The sequence below is a fragment of the Podarcis pityusensis genome (genome assembly GCF_964106645.2).
Source record: "Podarcis pityusensis genome assembly, chromosome: Z".
In the NCBI taxonomy this organism is placed as follows: domain Eukaryota; kingdom Metazoa; phylum Chordata; class Lepidosauria; order Squamata; family Lacertidae; genus Podarcis; species Podarcis pityusensis.
In genome coordinates this window covers 8,637,616-8,656,255 of record NC_138044.1, presented here as the reverse complement: position 1 = coordinate 8,656,255, position 18,640 = coordinate 8,637,616, and the positions used below count along the sequence as shown (strand labels likewise).

General features: G+C 45.3%; 1 protein-coding gene across 3 annotated transcripts in view; it reads right to left on the bottom strand.

Annotated features, from left to right (window-relative positions):
• WHRN (whirlin) overlaps positions 1-18,640 on the bottom strand; it is a 122,550-nt gene that overhangs the window by 3,083 nt on the left and 100,827 nt on the right. Inside the window, exons 8-11 of one of the 3 annotated variants that reach the window (XM_080990859.1) lie at positions 17,302-17,334; positions 10,453-10,524; positions 4,884-5,481; positions 1,001-1,209 (exon numbers count right to left, since the gene is read on the bottom strand). In XM_080990859.1, the coding sequence (XP_080846985.1) occupies positions 1,001-1,209; positions 4,884-5,481; positions 10,453-10,524; positions 17,302-17,334 (912 nt within the window). The remainder of the gene's footprint in view (positions 1-1,000; positions 1,210-4,883; positions 5,482-10,452; positions 10,525-17,301; positions 17,335-18,640) is intronic. The other 2 variants (XM_080990860.1, XM_080990861.1) reach the window with 2 other exon arrangements.

Here is an 18,640-nt window from a genome sequence, read left to right as displayed (position 1 = left end):
GAATTGATGCTTTTGAATTATGGTGCTGGAGGAGACTCTTGAGAGTCCCATGGACTGCAAGAAGATCAAACCTATCCATTCTTAAGGAAATCAGCCCTGAGTGCTCACTGGAAGGACAGATCGTGAAGCTGAGGCTCCAATACTTTGGCCACCTCAAGAGAAGAGAAGACTCCCTGGAAAAGACCCTGATGCTGGGAAAGATGGAGGGCACAAGGAGAAGGGGACGACAGAGGACGAGATGGTTGGACAGTGTTCTCAAAGCATGAGTTTGACCAAACTGCGGGAGGCAGTGGAAGACAGGAGTGCCTGGCGTGCTCTGGTCCATGGGGTCATGAAGCGTCGGACATGACTAAACGACTAAACAACAACAACAACAACAACAACAACAACTCTGGGTTACTGAGGAGACTGTACACACAGGAAGGTGTTTGAAGCCTGGATAAGAACCCAGTGTAAGAGGTGAGGAAGGTACGAAATCCCAGGATAGGAGGCTGGGAGAAGAATAGAAACAGTGGAAGAGGGGCCCGAGGAGTGTGTGGGCATGCGGGGAAGCAGGTTCCTAGCCACTGCAACCCAGTGTGAAAAGGCATGATTTTTGCACCCCTCCTGAACCTGTGCCGTTGGCAGGGGCCAGCCCCTAAGTATACCTCTGAACAAGAACCTCTGTCTCACTTGCAAGTTAGAGCCTCTGCTTATGTGTTTTGGAGCAGGAGCTGAGACAGCCACCTGTCAGCAATACTGAGCTAGGTGGACCAGTGAGGCTGTTGGGATTTTTGACTACGTGCTGTTTGATGCAGCTTTCCACAGAAACAATTAAGGAGTTGGCCAAAGGCCAAGAAGACTGAGCAGAGGGACTTTTTCTGCCTAGAGATATGGGACCTTGGATACAACTCTGCTATTGGATACCAACCCTTCGCCTGGTCCTTTGAAAGTGGCTCAGGACTGACCTCCCCCACATGTTGCTTTTGTTTCCCATGGCTGGTACCCAGTGATGTCTTACCGGTTTGGGGCCTGCCTCTAAGGGCCCGTCAGCCTTCAGTGGTGCTTCCTGCGGGCTCTTGCTTTTTATGGGACCCTGCGGCCGGCTCCTGTCTTTGGCGCTGAGCTCTGTGTCCCCGATGTCCACACCGCTGTCCTCACTGAGGGTCTGCCCACTGTCCGAAAGCTGAGAGAGTGTCGAGGCTGCGGCAGACGACAATGGGAGAAAGGCTGTTAAGAAAGCGCCAGAGGAGAGGAATCAGGCTGACGGTCGGAGGTGGGATTTGTAAGGAGCCCTGATCTAATTAGGCCACACAAAACACTGGAAGCACGTTTACAGTACATTTCTTCCCCCAAAAAACACTGGGAGCTGTAGTTTGATAAGTGTGGTGGGAACTGTCATTCCATGAGGGGCAATCTACTGTTTCTAGGATTTGTTGTGGGCTTTGTGGGCAGCCACTGGGCAAATGTTTTAGGGTGGTCACGCAACCTGTAATTTCCTGCTGAAATCCTTTACTGTGTTATGGCACAAATGTTCTGGTTTATTCTTGTCTGTCCCATGTTTGCTGTGCTACAGTTCCCTTCCGACAGCACCGGGGATGAATCATGGAACAAACTGAAGCAGAAGAAGCCTGCCACTAAGACACTATCACTGTGTCAAGGGTATGCTGCTGCGCACTGTGCCCACAATCAAGCACCAGTCTGGAGGGGCCTGGATAACCCAAACACATTAAACACAGCACTGGATAAGCTCTGAAGTCTATAGCAAGATCTGACAACCTTTTAAAGCCTTATGGGCACCTTTTGATTGTTGTGGGTGCCACTCTTTTTGGCCACTATTTCTTCCTCCACTCACCAGCTGATGGGTGGGAGGTTTACATCCCGCTGCTCTTACTTCTGGATTGGACTGCAGAAAATCCTTAACAGTTTGGGACCAGTTTACTTGCTGGATCACCTTACCCCATATTTATGCCCACTGGCAGTGGTGGAGTTTCATGCTCCGGCACGGGGGGGGGGGAGAGAGAGCAGGCGGGGGTGAGGCTGGCATGCGTCCTGGGGGCATGGTGCCCAGCGTGGGGTGGCCGCGATGGCACCCCACCAGGATCGCGCTGCCGGGGGCGGTGCACTCCCCCCGCACTCCTCTTCCTCCGCCAGTGCCCACTGGACTTTTTCAGTCTGCAGAACTGGCATCATCACAAGAATCATCTAATGTCCATTCCACACTTGCAAGGAATCAGTTCTTCACTCCAGTGGCACCTCCACTTTGGAACTCCCTATCCATTGCCATTAGGCATGCCCGTTTTCAGCATCTGCTAAAAGCTTTTTGGGTGTTGTTGTTTAAGCAAACCTGCCCAGACATGTAAACCTAATGTGCGTTTTAACATTAATTTTAAAACTGCTGATTTTATTTTGAATATTTTCTTTTTGGCTAACTTATTGTTAACTTCTGATTTTATAGGGAACTTTAATGTACATTTCATGTAACCTGCTTAGAAGGTTTGATGATTTAATATAGTGCTAAATGAATAAATGGAAATGAATCGGTGAACTATGGCCTCTGTCGCTTTTAGATGCCCTACAGATCTTGAGACCCCCTCCTGTTTCCTGTGATGTTAGAACAGCAGAGAATAGAGGAATAACAACAGTCTTAACAGGAAAGGGAAAAATCTATAAAAAGAAGGAACAAATGCATGCAGTTTAGCAAACAGTATCACAAGAGGGAAGCAAAGTCACAGCTATAAATGTACTTGCAAGGTTCAATGGGGAGGCGGGGGAGATTGGAGACTTTATCTGAGAAGTTTCACTCTGGAGTCCTCATTATTAGAGCCCTATGCTAATTGATGGATTTTCCCTTACAAGTAGTGTAAGCTAATTGATGGATTTTCCCTTACAACCATATGTCAGGAGTGCTCTGATGGTGTTTCCTGCTTGGCAGGGGGTTGGACTCGATGGCCCTTGTGGTCTCTTCCAACTCTATGATTCTATGATTCTATGATTCTAGTGGTGCTGATCTCCGATTAAGAGGAGATGGGGCAGTGCCTTCAAGTTAGGAATATTATGTGGCATTACAACCGCATACCCTCCAGCATTCCTCAGATGAAAATAGGGACATTTCTCACTCCCCCCCAAACCTCCTTAACCTTCATTCTCTCTCTCCCCCCCCATCATTTCCTATCAGGATAAGGGTGAGTGCCACCACCACTAAACCAATGGGACACAGCTCACACACCCTCCATCATCCTGAGAAAAACCCTTAATCCTGATTTCATTTTATTCTTTGGTAGCTTTACAAAAAGGAAAACACACACCAATAAATAAAGTTTAGGAAGGGGCAAGATTAGATGCACACACACAAAGTACTTTTTTTAAAAAAAAATCAAGACTCTTAGCACTCCACTCTGCTCCCCCTTTCTTCCTGCCCTCTGCCTGCCCCTCAGAAGTAGTTTGTCACATGGGGGTGTGGCAGCCTTTCCTTCTCTGTTCTTCAACAGCTGTTATGAGCTGCCCAAGGGAGGAGGTTGGCAGAAGCAGCAGCCATGGAGAGACACAGAGAAGTTTTTGTCATTCTGGGCCTATCCTTGGAAAACAGGGACACTTGGAGGGTATGTAACTGAGTCAGGACATTGGTTCTATCTAGCTTAGAATTGTCTAGCTTAGTATATGGCAGCAACTCTTCATGGTTTTAGTCAGAAGTCTTTTCCAGCCCCTCTTGGGAGATGATAGGAGATGCAGGGACCTTCTGCATGCAAAACAAATATGCTCTACCACTGGATTGTGGCCCTTCCCTTTGAATATGTAGAGTTTTCAGAAGGGCACATTGGCTCTTAGCTACCAAGAGAAGGTGGCCCTCTTCAGTGGGGAGATTTGTCACCCCAATATCCCCCCTTCATGTTTCTGCTGCTCTGATCCATATTGTAGCTAATTAGTTTCCATTAAGTGTATTTAATTGTTTGATTTTATATGTGTGTGTGATACCCCATCCACAATGAAACACACAAAAATCAAGTTGTGGTGTTTTGTGCCATCCAGAAATTTCAAGAGGTTACCTGCTTTTAGCATTTCAGTCTTGATACCAAGGGTCATGGTGTGAGCTCTGTGTTGCCCCTGCCCTGCCTGCCTACCCAACGTACACTGTAACACACTCAGATAATCAGGTTCAAATCCCAGCTTCCTTGTAAAGTTCACATGAAATAATAGAATCATAAATTGTAGAGCTGGAAGGGACCGTGAGGGTCCTGTAGTCCAAACCCCCCTGCAACAGAGGAATATTTAGTTCAACGTGAAGCTCAAACGCACAACCCTGATATTATTATGCTTTACTCACTGAGCTATCACCGTGAGCCAATTACAAGCTCTCAGCCTAACCTACCTAACAGGATTGTTATGAGGAAAAAAGGTAAAAGTTACACCCCTTGTTTTGCCCAGTTTTGCCTGTGGTCCCTGCTCACCCCTGGCATGCAGCCCCTGGAAGGTAGGTGGCCAGGACAGTGGTGAAGGAGCATGCTCTAGCACCGGGGAGCAGGCAGGGGCATGGCTGGTGTGTATCCTGGGGGTGTGGCGTGTGCCCCAGGGGCATGGCACGCTGCCCAAGGGGGCCTGGCGTGTGTCCTGGGAGCATGGCATGCCACCTGTGGGGGCATGGTGCCCAGTGATGGTGCATGCCCAGGGGGCAGCCACGATGGTACCCTCCTCCCCGGTGGTGCCAGGGGCGGTGTGCTCCCCCCCCACCCCCTTTCCTCCGCTAGGAAGGAAATGTGGCACTTGGACTGCAAATGGTACCCCACCTATGTTTTAACTGGTGTTTGAGGCCCTCCTCAAATGCCTGGCAAAAAGCAGGTTATAAACACATTAAAGAGCAGAACATGCCCATCATTAACCAGTCCGCTAAGAGAAGAAATCCTCACCTCTGGCCTGGGGCAAAGACCTCACTTCATTCACATCTGGTTCGCTGTTGGGCTGATGAACTTCCACCATGATAAAGTGCTGTGCAGTGCCAGCTTCCCCACCTCCCTTCTCGCTGGGAGGCGGAGGAGCAGGATGGGATGGAGGTGGTGGAGGAGGAGGGGATGGTGCACTGGGGTTTAGAAGGGTGCCGATTTGTGTTGCTCTCTCAGGAGAAGGGTTCTTCAGCCGTGTTGGTGATTGGACCCGAGGGAAGGGCCCAATCAGGTGTTGGTTGACCAGCAACAAGTGGGCATCCAGGGGCCTCCGGGAGGAATGGGTGGCAGGAGAGACAGAAGCATAGATGGCGCTGGAGGTGGAGTCCTCTGTGGAGGAGGAGGCAATGCTGCCTGTATCCTTCTCAGAGAGGCTGGATGGTGGTGTGGGGTTCCGGGGTGCCACAAAGAACAGGCCTGACTGGGAAGATTCTGAAGAGGGTCGCTTGAGGGTGTTGTTTGCTGAGGTCCTGTCCTTGGGGGCAGAGGGGTCTTCTGTCATTTGAGAGGGAGGAGGAGGAGGCTTGAAGGCCGGAGGCTCCTCAGGGAAGGAGGAAACATCATCCTGATTAGACCACAGAGACAAAACAACAACAACCCTTTTTAGATGGTGGTAAACAATGGTGGTACCATACCTGCCTCTGATAAACAGCCACTATCAAACTTCTGGTGAACAAGTGCAACTGTCTTTTCAGACTACTGGTCCATCTGTTATCATCATGTACCAAATTTATTCACCCAAAGAGGCTTCTAAGCCAATGATGGAGGAAAACCAGTGACAGAAACATTAAAATATGAAGCATCCATGATTAAAATAGGCAAAACCCCCACAATCCCATTAAAACAACACCACTGTTAAAATAGGAGACTGACTGAGAGATCAAGATACTGCCTGCAGGGCCTCTTCTATTGAGCTATGCCCTATGCCTTATCATCTTCTGCTATTTGAAGTACCGTATTTTTTGCTCTATAAGACTCACTTTTTCCCTCCTAAAAAGTAAGGGGAAATGTGTGTGAGTCTTATGGAGCAAATGCAGGCTGCGCAGCTGTCCCAGAAGCCAGAACAGCAAGAGGGATTGCTGCTTTCACTGCACAGTGATCCCTCTTGCTGTTCTGGCTTCTGAGATTCAGAATATTTTTTTTCTTGTTTTCCTCCTCCAAAAACTAGGTGCGTCTTGTGGTCTGGTGCGTCTTATAGAGCGAAAAATATGGTACATACACTAGACTAGGCTGTGTTTCCTGTAGAAATCTGCCCTATACATTGAGATGATCTAACGAGGCCCTGCTGTAGGTTTCTAGCTCTCAGAGGCCCACTTTCCAAAACTTGGAAAGTTCGGCAAGTGTGTCATTCTTCAAAAGTAGATGTTATGCAGTGTTTGCTTGGGGAGGACAACAAACAGAATCAGGGTCTATTGTATTGTGGCACCCCAAATGTGGAATACCCTCCAAAACAAAAAACATTTTCCTGGCTCCTACTTTGGAGAACACCCCCCAACTTGCTCCTACTGATGGTGCTGATCCTGGTGAATAGCTTTGGACCAAGGTATCTAAAAGGTAGTTTCATAACTTATATATCCAAGGAATGCCTTCCTGCAGATACCATCTCATCAGGAGGTCCATGTCATAGTGGTTGGAATTGGACCTGTTAGAGCGGTGGCACAGTGGAGAGGCAATGTCTCTATTGTGTTTTTGGTACCTGTTGAAGATCTCTGTTTCCCAATGAACCTTTCTAAGTGGAGATTTTCATCCCAGCTCGTATCTGTACTGAGTTTGAAACTGTTTTTAACCATGAAAGTGTTCGTGATTTTTAAATTAAGATTTTGATTAATTTTTCATAAATTAACCAATTAATTTAAACTTCAAATTTGTTACACATTTTTCTCATGTGTTTCCTTATGTGTTTCCATATGTGTTTTCTTACACATATGACTTCCTACGTTCCTTTCCATTCTGTTTTTATACCCATCCCTTTTGTATACTGCATAATATCACACACTTCACCTAATACTTGTTCCTGTATTACGTAATAGTCTATTTCATATATTGTCACTTCCCAGTACTCAAATTTCAAATCCTGTCCACAATTTCATTTGCTTATATTTCTCAAATAATAATAATAATAATAATAATAATAATAATAATAATAATGGCTTCCCATTTGTGTTGATCTCTTATTTTCACCATTAACTTTGCCAGTTCTGCATACACCATTTATTTTAGGAGGCAGTCTTCTTTCACTGGACTTTTCTCTTCTTTCCACTTCTGTGCATATAAGATTCTGTGCTGTTGTTGTTGCATACATAGATAATTTAACCATCTTCTTTGGGACCTCTAACCCAATTATCCCTTGGAGAAAAGCCTCAGACTTTTGAGGAATAGCCAGTTTAAATATATTTTTCATCTCATTATGTATCATTTCCCAAAAGTCTTTACACACGTTCACCATATATGAAACAATACCCCTTCCTTATGTTTACACTTCCAGCATTTATCTGCAACAGTCTTATACATCTTTGCCAATTTATTTGGCATTAAATACCATATGTATATAATTTTCATAAAATTTTCTTTAAAGTAAAAGTAAAACTGGCTGTGTTTAATTTTTTAATTTAACTTTTTTTAAAAAAAATATTTTTTTGTGAATTTTTAAAAGCATACTATCATTGTTTTAATATATGAACTTCTGTATGTATATATATATTCACTGCTGTTGTTTTTGTTGTGAAATCACTTTAAGATATTTCATGGGAATTGGTCCATAAATGGAAGTGAATAAATAAATATCAGGTGAATGCTGCGATGTTAACAGCATAATCCACCTCCACCTTAATTTCGTTGTTCTGTATGGGACAATGACAATAAAAATTATTGTATCGTATCGTATCGTATCCTCTGTTCCAGGCAGATCATGGCAGGGATTGTGTCTGGTGTTGCAGAACGAGCCTTGAATTCTTCCATTCCACTGCCTTGCTCTGCCTGAGTGAGTTTCTATCTGAGGAGTCCGAATGGACAAGGACAAAGGAAAGCAGTCCACTTCCAGGTGTACCTTGAAATTATAATATCTCAGTGGAGAGGAGATGGATGCTATGGCAATGAGAAGTATCCACCCAGAACAGAAGTGAATATAATAAACTTCATCTCAAATGTTGAGGGCTGAACCATGAATAGAAGGGCATTGTTAACTGCATGGCTTGTAGAAGTTCACCTTATGATGGTCTAGGAAGGAGACTCATCTGTGTTGGCACCTACTCACCTTGGAGATGAGTCAGGCACCAACTTTTGGGTGCTTCTGCCATGGTTTAAAAACTAATGTTTGCTCCAGGATTCCTAGGCCACTCATGGCAGATTTCTTTTTAGAACCCTGATTAGTGCAATTTATGTCAATATTTTTATTTATAGCTTTTTAAGCATATATATGCCTTGCTGCTATGTTTTGTGCTTGGGTTGCAACCCTACTCAGTAGATTCACTGAAATTGATGGACACTGCACTATATATTGAAAGCAGTATCAAGCCACTCTAAACAGGCATGGCTTCCCCCAAAGAATCCTGAGAACAGTAGTTTGTTAACGGTGCTGAGAGCTGTTAGGAGACCTCTACTCCCTTTGCATAGCTACAGTTCTCAGAGTTCCCTGGGAAGAGTGATTGATCCTCCCCATGCAGCTGCTGGGTGACCTTGGGCCATTCACACTTCTTTGAAGTCTCTCAGCCCCACTCACTTCACAGGGTGTTTATTGTGGGGGAGGAAGGGAAAGGAGAATGTTAGCCGCTTTGAGACTCCTTAAGGGGAGTCATAAAGCGGGATATCAAATCCAAACAACTCCTCCTCCTCTTCTTCTTCTTCTTCAACCACTCTAGGAGTGGGAAAGGAGGTAGCCTACAAACTCTCAGTTCCCTTAAGAAACTGCAATTTCCAGCCGTGACTATTTAAAGTGGCTCTAAGTGCAGATGAGGCCAAACTGAGATTCAATCATTTCAATGAACTGAATTGGATACAACCAGTGGTTCTTATTTTAGTTGCAAACCACAAGTGGGGCATCCATGCAATATTAGGCCTGTGCCATTCCTACATTTACCCAATGTCCACTTTAATAAATACTCAGCATCAGTGGCAGCTGGTAACATAGGAGCCAACTCCTAGGGGCTGTGGGGGCTTCACCCCCCCCCAATAAAATGTTAGAGGGGGCCAGCCCCCCCCCCCCCGTTTCTGGGCACTGCCATTCAAATGGGGTGTGTGCACCACATTCATGTGATCAGTTATGTGGGGTGGGACTTACCTGGACCCCTGCAATATTTTATTCAAGTTGGTACCCCCTGGCTGGTAACCACTGGAGCTGGTGGAGTGGTGGGCAGAGCAGCTAATGGGAGGTAGATTCATCTCTCCCCCCCCCCCCCCCGTGTGTGACTGGAGGCAGTGTAAACCTGTTTTCTCCCATCCTCCTCTGTTGCAAAATTACAGTGCACACTTAAGCCATTCTCATATGAAAGATTCAGTGGGCTAAAGCTGGACTTCTAGAAACCTTGCATTTCTAGGTGTCAGCAATAAATACCTAGATTAGGAGTAGAAGGATCTGTCACTTTTGGTCCTCTCAGTTTCTCATTTTTCCAATCTAGAATTCAGTTCTTCACTTTCTGCAGCAATTTGTGATTATTATTTTTAAACACCTCCCATGAAGAACACCAGCATCTCAGTGCAAGTTTAGCTCAACAAACTCATTTTCATTTGCATTTTTGACTCGTGTTCACATTTTTGCAGGCAATTCCCCCTAATATAATGCATTCTTATATTTAACTTTCACTAAGATGTGTGTTTTTATGCACACTTGACCCTACATTTTTGTACACATTGTTTTTGGAGAACTGCATCACACAATTTAGAAAAGTGTAATTTTTGAAGGATGGTTACGTTTCAGTTCGCATAAGTGTGAATTTCACAAATTTAGCTTCAGGTGCGTGATGATTTGAGCTTTCCCTTCATCCCTAACCAAGATATACCTGTAATTTTTCAGGTCACCTTATGCAAAGAGAGATGGGCAGAAAGAAGTCCAGGGAATCTTGGAATGATTTTAAAAAAAGAAAAGAAAAAATAAATAAATGTATGACTTTGACCCTGAGGAGTTAGGATTGCTGGACCATAGTTACGGAAGTTGAGCTGCAGACATAATCAAAGTAAGGCTCTGCCCTACCCATCCCCTGCCCCATTCCATAGGGATTAGTATCCTCTGCTAATTGCGTAAAATCAAGCTTTTTCAGTGAAAGACTCAAGCTGTTCACATTTCAAGACAAATGTGTTGTAGAGCAATAGAACAGTAGGATATATGCCAGATGGTGGCCAATTAGGAAGCCTGGCATAAGGTGTGATCATGAAAATCAGCTGCCAATTAGATTAATATCTTCACGCCAAGAAAGTGCATGTTTGCTGCATATTGTGTGGCACCTTGGATATGTGTCCTGGTCCTGATAAGAGAGGCAGCATTACTGTGGGGAAGTAAAGGTTGAGGGTGGTAGGTGGTGGGTTGGATGAGAACATGCCTTACCAGTGAGATGTCAGGCAGGGCATTGATGTTGCTTTGACTTCCGTTTCTGCTCCCTTCCAAGTCTGACGTATTCTAGCCACAAAGGAGGAAGATAAAGTTCCTACTTTTATTTTGTAATAAATACATAAATAAATATAATAATAATAAAATAATATATTTTTATTTATACCCCACCCTTCCCGGTTCAAAAACCCGGCTCAGGGAGGCTAACAACAAATTTAAAACACTTAATTGTAAAAAACAGCATAAAATACAGTATAAAAACATGAATAACAATAAAATTCAAAGTTCAGAAATCAATTTAAGGAAAAATCCATCTAATAAGCATTAGATAATCACCTAGCTGGCTGAATTAGTCCTACTTGGGCCAGCGAGGAGGCCAGGGGAGAATTAGCTGTGGGGTCTCAGAGCGGGTGATCTTCATAAAAGGGGAGGGGGAGGGAAGAGAAGGGAAATAAAAGATCAGGCTGAATTCAAATTAAAGACCAGGTGGAATAGCTCTGTCTTACAGGCCCTGTGGAAGGAGGTTAAATCCTGCAGGGCCCTAGTCTCAGGGGACAGAGCATTCCACCAGGTCGGAGCCTTCACTGAGAAGGCCCTGGCCCTGGTGGAGGATAGTCTGACTTCCTTAGGGCCCGGGACCTCTAAACCATGGTTATTCATGGACCTTAAGGTCCTCTGTGGGGCATACCAGGAGATAAATAAATCACACACCTCTCTTTCAAACAAGGTTCTCTGGGTTGCCATCCCTTTGGGGGCCTGTCACACATTTGCAAACCTGAGAAACTTCTGTAGGCACCACACAGTTACTGCAACTCTTCCTCTCCCCCACTGTAACCAGTAGTGTAGTGGCTAATTCTGAAGTGCAAGGTCCCTTCATGAAAGCCGTAACTACACCCCCTTATAAGATTATATAATCATTAGGCATGCATCACAATGATCAATACAGATTTCCATGTACTGACTTTAATTTTTTTTTGTGTTGGTGTTTTGGTGTTTTTACTACATGTCTTCTTCTCCAGAGTGACCGTAGCAGCTTCAGTGGCTGACTTGGCTCATTTCACTCTTATCAGTCAGTTCCAATCAGAACAAAGGTTAAGAAGACTTTTTCTCAGTGCCTTAAAAGCTACCCTTTCATGCTGATTGGGTGGTTCTAATATGATGGAGGCAGAGACCCTGCTACAGAAATAGTAATGGGTGTTTGCCCCTCCCTCTAGTGACCCTGGACCACTGCACCTCTGGCTGTAACTACCCTGAAACTTGTACCACTGTTAGGCTTGAAAGAAATCCATCTACTGGTCAAAAGATACTTCCAAGCCTAATTTCAACAGGGGTGGATGGGATTCTGCAGGAGTCATATGTACTTGCAGGCCTCATGTTGGTGACCCATGGCTTACAGAACACATGGAACAACCAACGAAACTCTCTGCAGTCAGTTATAGGCACACAGCCATGCCCTGCCCCCCCCCAATCTCCTTCAGAGCCAATGGAAATTAATGAATGAATAGAAAGAGAACTTACCCACATGATGCCGGCACAAAAACATCACACATACTATCAAAAGTATAAAAGTTTACTGCCCTCATTCTCTGCCTCCCCAATCTCTTTCCTCACCGCTCTTCTGCCCCAACTTTATACTATATTCAACATCTCACATTAAATAGAGCTGATCTGTGGAAAGGACTCTGTGATCTGAAATTAGAGACGATGTGTGTACTTTTGTAACCCAAGAAAATCTTTAAATTAAAAAAATGCCACTCTCCCCCTCTCTTGCACACACAAACACTATTTTTACATAATTCTTTCCCTGTCACCAAATCAGATCCTTCTCAGGTGTATACAGGTACCCCCCCCTCCAGCTTTTAAATCTAATTATAGCCCAAATGCCATTATCAAATGTCAAAATAATGCTGAAAAATGCTGAAAAAATGAATCAATGGGAATGGAAGATTAGAACTTTTTTTTTTTTAAAGCAAACATTAAATAACTAGTTTGTCTCTCTGGCAGTCAAGGGACTGGTGGGGCTGTCAGTCAGAAAATTACTGAAGGTGACGGGTTGTTGAGGAGGAAAAGGACCAGAAAAGATGAGACAGACACCTCCTGTTGGTTTAATTAACATTGGGAGATTTCCTTAAAATGTCATTCTTCTGCTTGGGGCTGTCTTGAATGGAACTCTACATCCAAGTGGATCAATTACAGACCAAACTGTAGGGGGAGGGTTAGCGGAGTCTGTAACCTGAAGCGTCTGTAACCTGAAGCGTCTGTAACCCGAGGTATCACTGTACTGTATATAAAACTGACAGATGGAGAATTGGAATCCCTTTTTATTTCTCTCTCTCTTTTCCTTCCTTTTCTTTTTTCATTCTTTTAGTAGTTTTATCTTCCTGCACCTTCTTCTTTCCTTACTTTGCTTTTTCGTCTTCTTCTTTTTTGGCATCCTCTAATCTGGGTTACTGAGGGGACTGTACACACAGGAAGGTGTTGGAAGACTGGAGAAGAACCCAGTGTAAGAGGTGAGGAAGGTACAAAATCCCAGATTAGGAGGCTGGGAGAAGAATAGAAACAGTGGAAGAGGGGCCTGAGGAGTGTGTGGGCATGCGGGGAAGCCGGTTCCTAGCCACTCCGACCCAGTGTGAAAAGGCATGATTTTTGCACCCCTCCTGGACCTGTGCCGTTGGCGGGGGCCAACCCCTAAGTACACCTCTGAACAAGAACCTCTGTCTCACTTACAAGTTAGAGCCTCTGCTTATGTGTTTTGGAGCAGGAGCTGAGACAGCCACCTGTCAGCAATACTGAGCTAGGTGGACCAGTGAGGCTGTTGGGACTTTTGACTACGTGCTGTTTGATGCAGCTTCCCACAGAAGCAATTAAGGAGTTGGCCAAAGGCCAAGCAGACTGAGTAGAGGGAATTATTCTGCCTAGAGATATGGGACCTTGGATACAACTCTGCTATTGGTCAAGGTCTCCACATAGGCATGATGACTCCTGGTTGGTTAGTTGGTCGGGCAGTGTGTGGTTTGAGAGTTCGTTGGAGTTTGTTCTGTGAGAGAGTTAAGATCTGTGTCTGTATCCCGTATATAGTAACTTGCGATTCTGCTGTAAATAATAAACCTATAAGTAACCAAGTTACTGGTAGCAGCGTCTTGTTCCTGCTTCATCCTGCCTGCAACTGACTGCTTCTGGACAGTCTGCATATGTTCTGCTATATTCAACAGGTTCTGGCTAAGATCCATTTGAACAGAGGCAGGTTCCTAAATTCCTAAAAAGAATATATGGGTGGGGGGTGAAGTTGAAGGAGCTGTGAGAGGATGAAAGGTTGGGCAAGGTGTAAATGGAGAGGTAGGGGGTTTGGCAACAGGGGCTGGGGCATTGACAGGGGGTTTGGGTAGGCAGCACTGGTGATCTTGTATGCAGGGGTGGCAGCCCCTAGTATGTGTGTGTGGATATAGTTCAACCACTCTCAAGCGTTGCATTAGTAAAGGTAAAGGGACCCCTGACCATTAGGTCCAGTTGTGGCCGACTCTGGGGTTGCGGCGCTCATCTCGCTTTATTGGCCGAGGGAGCCGGCGTACAGCTTCTGGGTCATGTGGCCAGCATGACTAAGCCGCTTCTGGTGAATCAGAGCAGCGCACGGAAACGCCATTTACCTTCCCGCTGGAGCGGTACCTATTTATCTACTTGCACTTTTGATGTGCTTTTGAATTGCTAGGTTGGCAGGAGCAGGGGCCGAGCAATGGGAGCTCACCCCGTTGGGGGATTCAAACCGCCGACCTTCTGATTGGCAAGTCCTAGGCTCTGTGGTTTAACCCACAGCGCCACCTGCATCCCTACAAGCGTTGCATTACATAGCTGGAAAATACATAAAATAAACATTATGGCACTGTCCCCCATTTTGAGGCCAGCTCTGTTTTAAGCAAATTAGCAATAAATGCAATGCTATGACCAGGCATAGCTGCTTCCAATTATCTCAGCACACAATTAACCTCCCACTTAGAGGACCCGCCTGTGATCCAAAAAAAAAACAACAAACAAAAAACAAACAAACAAACAAACAAAAAAGTGCTATTAGCCAGGGAGGTGTTGATAAAGCAGGCCTGGCCAGATGGTTTGCATTGGTCGGGCACTGAGAGGAAGAATCAAGGAAGCAGCTTCCTATTTGAACTGATCAATATGCTGTTTGTCACTTCCTTCAACCCCCGTCATCTGTGTAAACCACACAATTACTGAAATACCAATTTTAGAGGAAATGGGATTGATAGCACTAAAAGGATAGCACTCAAACTAGCCTATTGTGCAAAGATAAAAATGTTATTTGTTGCTCCATACGCCGCAATAAAATATGCCATGGAAACGCTCTTGAACATATTTTACCTGCTGAGTTGCAGATGTGATTTGGCATTTAGATCAAAGGTTCCCATAGTGGGCACTTCCATATCTGGGTGGGGGGTGGGGGGTGGGAATGCAGTGGGATTACCTAAGGGAGTGTTAAGAGGCAAGGGGGTGGCAGTAGTGCTGGAGGTGCAAATGGCTGTCAGACTTAGAAAAGCTGATATCACTAGATCAAGTTCACCAGTTTTGCCGAACTAGTTAATTAAACTAAGTATTAACTGGATTTTTAATAAGTGTGCAGTTAATTGTTACTGTGTTGAATGTTACTGTGTTGTTATCTTCTGTACTGGGTTGTGCAAACCACTTTTTACAGGGTAGGGGGCACTGGGGATGAGTTTGTGGAACCAGCCAAATGCTGACAAGTGTGCACCAAGGGAAGGGTGGCTGGAGTCTGGCTCAGAAGAGGGGGGCAGTGATTTGTGGAGACCTGTGCCAGCCAGGAGGCAAGAGCTGAAGGCAGGGGAAACTTTCAGGTAGAGACAGAGCACTGAGAGCCAGTGTGGTGTAATGTTTAAGAGCGATAGACTTGTAATCTGGTGAACTGGGTTCGCTTCCCTGCTCCTCCACATGCAGCTGCTGGGTGACCTTGGGCCAGTCACACTGAAGTCTCTCAGCCCCACTCACCTCACAGAGTGTTTGTTGTGGGGGAGGAAGGGAAAGAAGAATGTTAGCCACTTTGAGACTCCTTCGGGTAGTGATAAAGCGGGATATCAAATCCAAACTCTTCTTCTTCTTCTTCTTCTTCTTCTTCTTCTTCTTCTTCTTCTTCTTCTTCTTTCCCAATGGGTTCACTGGTACATTGCACCAGGGCGCCAGCCTCTCAGGGGCGCCCCAGTGAGTGGGGGAGCTGCATGGCTTTGCCGGCAGCCTTCCCTTTCCTCCCTGCACACCCGCCAGCTGCACCCCATTAACCATATGGCTGGTGGGCGTGCAGTTTGCCTCCCAAGCCTCCGCGGGAGGAGAGCAATCCCCGCAGAGGCTTAGGATGGAAGCTGCGCCCTGCCAACTATATGACTGGCGAGTGTGCACCTTCCTTCCCAAGCCCCCACAGGAGGAGAGCAATCTCCGCAGAGGCTTGGGAAAAGGTTGACAACTCTGGGAAACAGGGGGTGGGGCACTGGAGGGATCTTTGCACCACAGCGCCAGATATGCTTAAGATGGCCCTGGGTAGAGCAGAGGATGGGTGAGAAGAAGAGGCAGGTGAGGCAAGTGAAGGGCCGGGTGCTTTCTCACCCTCTCCTGCACTGCTGTCTTCCAGAACCAGGAGGGGATTGAAAAGGGATGAGCAGAGGAAGTTGCCACACAGGTGCATTCTCCGACTATGTGCACACAGCCTTTACATAAACAGGTGGAGAAAGACTGGCCCCCAGTTGCTACAGCTGCTCCATAGAGTGTGGACCTGGGAACAGCGGCCTAGCTGCAAGATTGGTGTGTAGGTATCCAGAGCTGTAGAAGTGACTGTATGTGTTATCTTTGACAATATCTGCTGGGTGGACTCCTTTGGCTGGGGAAGGCCCTTGACATAAGGGGATGGCGGCCCAAAAGAGTTTGGGAACCACCAATTGAAATGATTTTGGGAATGTTTAAATAATTATCTAGGAGATAAGGGTTCATCAAGAAAGACCCGGTTACGTTTAGAATGATACTGCATAGGGAAATGTTCCCTGATACCAAGATGAGGGATTCTATGGAATGCAGATAGAGAGAATTGATAAGAATAATGATCTGTTGTGACCTTGACGGAAGCGTCTTTTTTTCTTTTTTCCTCCCCCCCTTTTTCTTTTCTTTTCTTTTCATTTTTTTCTCCTCCTCCTCCTCCTCCTTTCCTTTTTCTTTTTTCCTTTTTCTTTCCCATAATGGCTTATGTTCTATGCCATTTACTTTGATATTTTTTGTAGTATTTTAGCTTTTTTCATTATTATTATTAAGGATTTTTCTTTTGTAATTTTGATTGTTTATATTTATCTGTATTTTTTTAAAGCAAAATAAAAGTATTAAAAGAAAAGAAAAGAAAAAATGATTTTGGTACAGAGTTGAGGGGCAACAGGAGCTGACTGCAGCCTTCCAAACATCTCTATCTGGCCCTTAGGACTTTCCCCATGCCACTACTCCTCTCCCCAGGAAATACCCCTCAGTGGCCCAGCATCACACCCTCCTTAGAGTATTCATGCCTGGCAGGAAGGTGTCCTCGAACTCCGATGATGTCTCCTGCTTGCCCAGGTAGACCATGTGTAGAAACTAGACTTGTGCAAAGGTAAAAAGTTTTATTTGTTGCTCCACTTCCTTTCGCCTCTTACTTTGCCCACCTCTGGCATGTGACCCCAGAAGGCAGCCCAGATGGGAATGTAGCCCTCAGGCTGGAAAAAGCAGGTACTTTGGCTAAGTCCCACCCAGCTCAATTCCCCTGTGACTTGTTAACAGGAACCAAACCCCAGCCAGCACCCATTAGGAGTTGCTTACCTCCATGAGGTCAATAAGCCACAAGAGTCGCTCCTGGTGGGGCCATTTAAAAAAAGATAAAACAATGGATAGGAGAAGAGAAATATGTTAGAAGGAGGGTAAAATAAGCAAACAATATATCCTTCAGGTTCAGTGTTCAAACACACCCATGGTACCAGCTGAGCTCTTGAAAAAAGAGGATTGAACAATGGTGTATATTTCCCAGTATCCATTTAAAAACTGCTTTAAGTGCTGCTTTTGCATTTCTGGGTTTTGTTGTTTTTAATTGTGATTTGACATTATTGTTGTTACGAAACATTTGTCCTCCAACGGAGAACAGAGTGATGCATGACAAAAGAAAAATAATGCATAAAGAGATGGAGGGGGGACAAACCCAAAATTAAAGCATGCAGAAAATTAACAACAATTATAAATACAAACCCTCACTTTACTGTTCAGGGCCTTAGACAAGGATCCTCTCCCAGTCCTCCCTGGAGATCCTGAGGATTGAACCTGCGACCTTCTGCATGCAAAGCTGGTGTTCTATTGCTGAGCTACAGCCCTCATGTCAAACTGTTTAAACAGCTGTAGCCCCTAATGTGCACCACAGTGTGTGGAGGGGTTGTACTTGTTGGCCCTACAACTGTACAATTCTGTGATTTGATGCAGAAGGCCCTTCGGTGCATGCTATTGCTGCAAATCCTAGTTTTAAGATCCACCCCTTCTTTGCTGATCTTATTATTATTTATTATATATCTATACTGCCCTTCATCCAAGGGTCACAGCATAGTTTACTCTCTTAAGAACAGAGCTGGCTGCTACTGGAGGGTGTTCTCCTGAAGAAAATTTAGGCTTAGGGCAGTGCTGGCTGGTGCCCATTGGAACAGCAGGTGGCGCCAGAGCTAATGACAAAGACAACGAATTCTAGCTTTGACCCCATCCTGCTCCCTGCTTCTACGTAGGGCAGCACTGATGCTAAGGAGGAGGGTGCTGACAGTCTCCCCCACGACTTTACATGGATGAAAGTAATAATAATAATAAATTTTATTTATACCCCACCCTCCCCGGCCGGAGCCGGGCTTAGGACGGCTAACACCAATAAAATCACAGTAAAAACATAATGGGGGGGGGGGGGAGAGAAAAGAAAAGAAAACAAAAACCCAACAATTTAAAATACAGGTTAAAATGCAATTTAAAATGCAGCCTCATTTTAAAAGTAGCCGATAAATCAACACCATAAGGGGAGGGAAACATAAGGGTCAGACTGAGTCCAAACCAAAGGCCAGGCACAACAGCTCTGTCTTGCAGGCCCTGTGGAAAGTTGTCAAGTCCCGCAGGGCCCTAGTCTCTTGTGACAGAG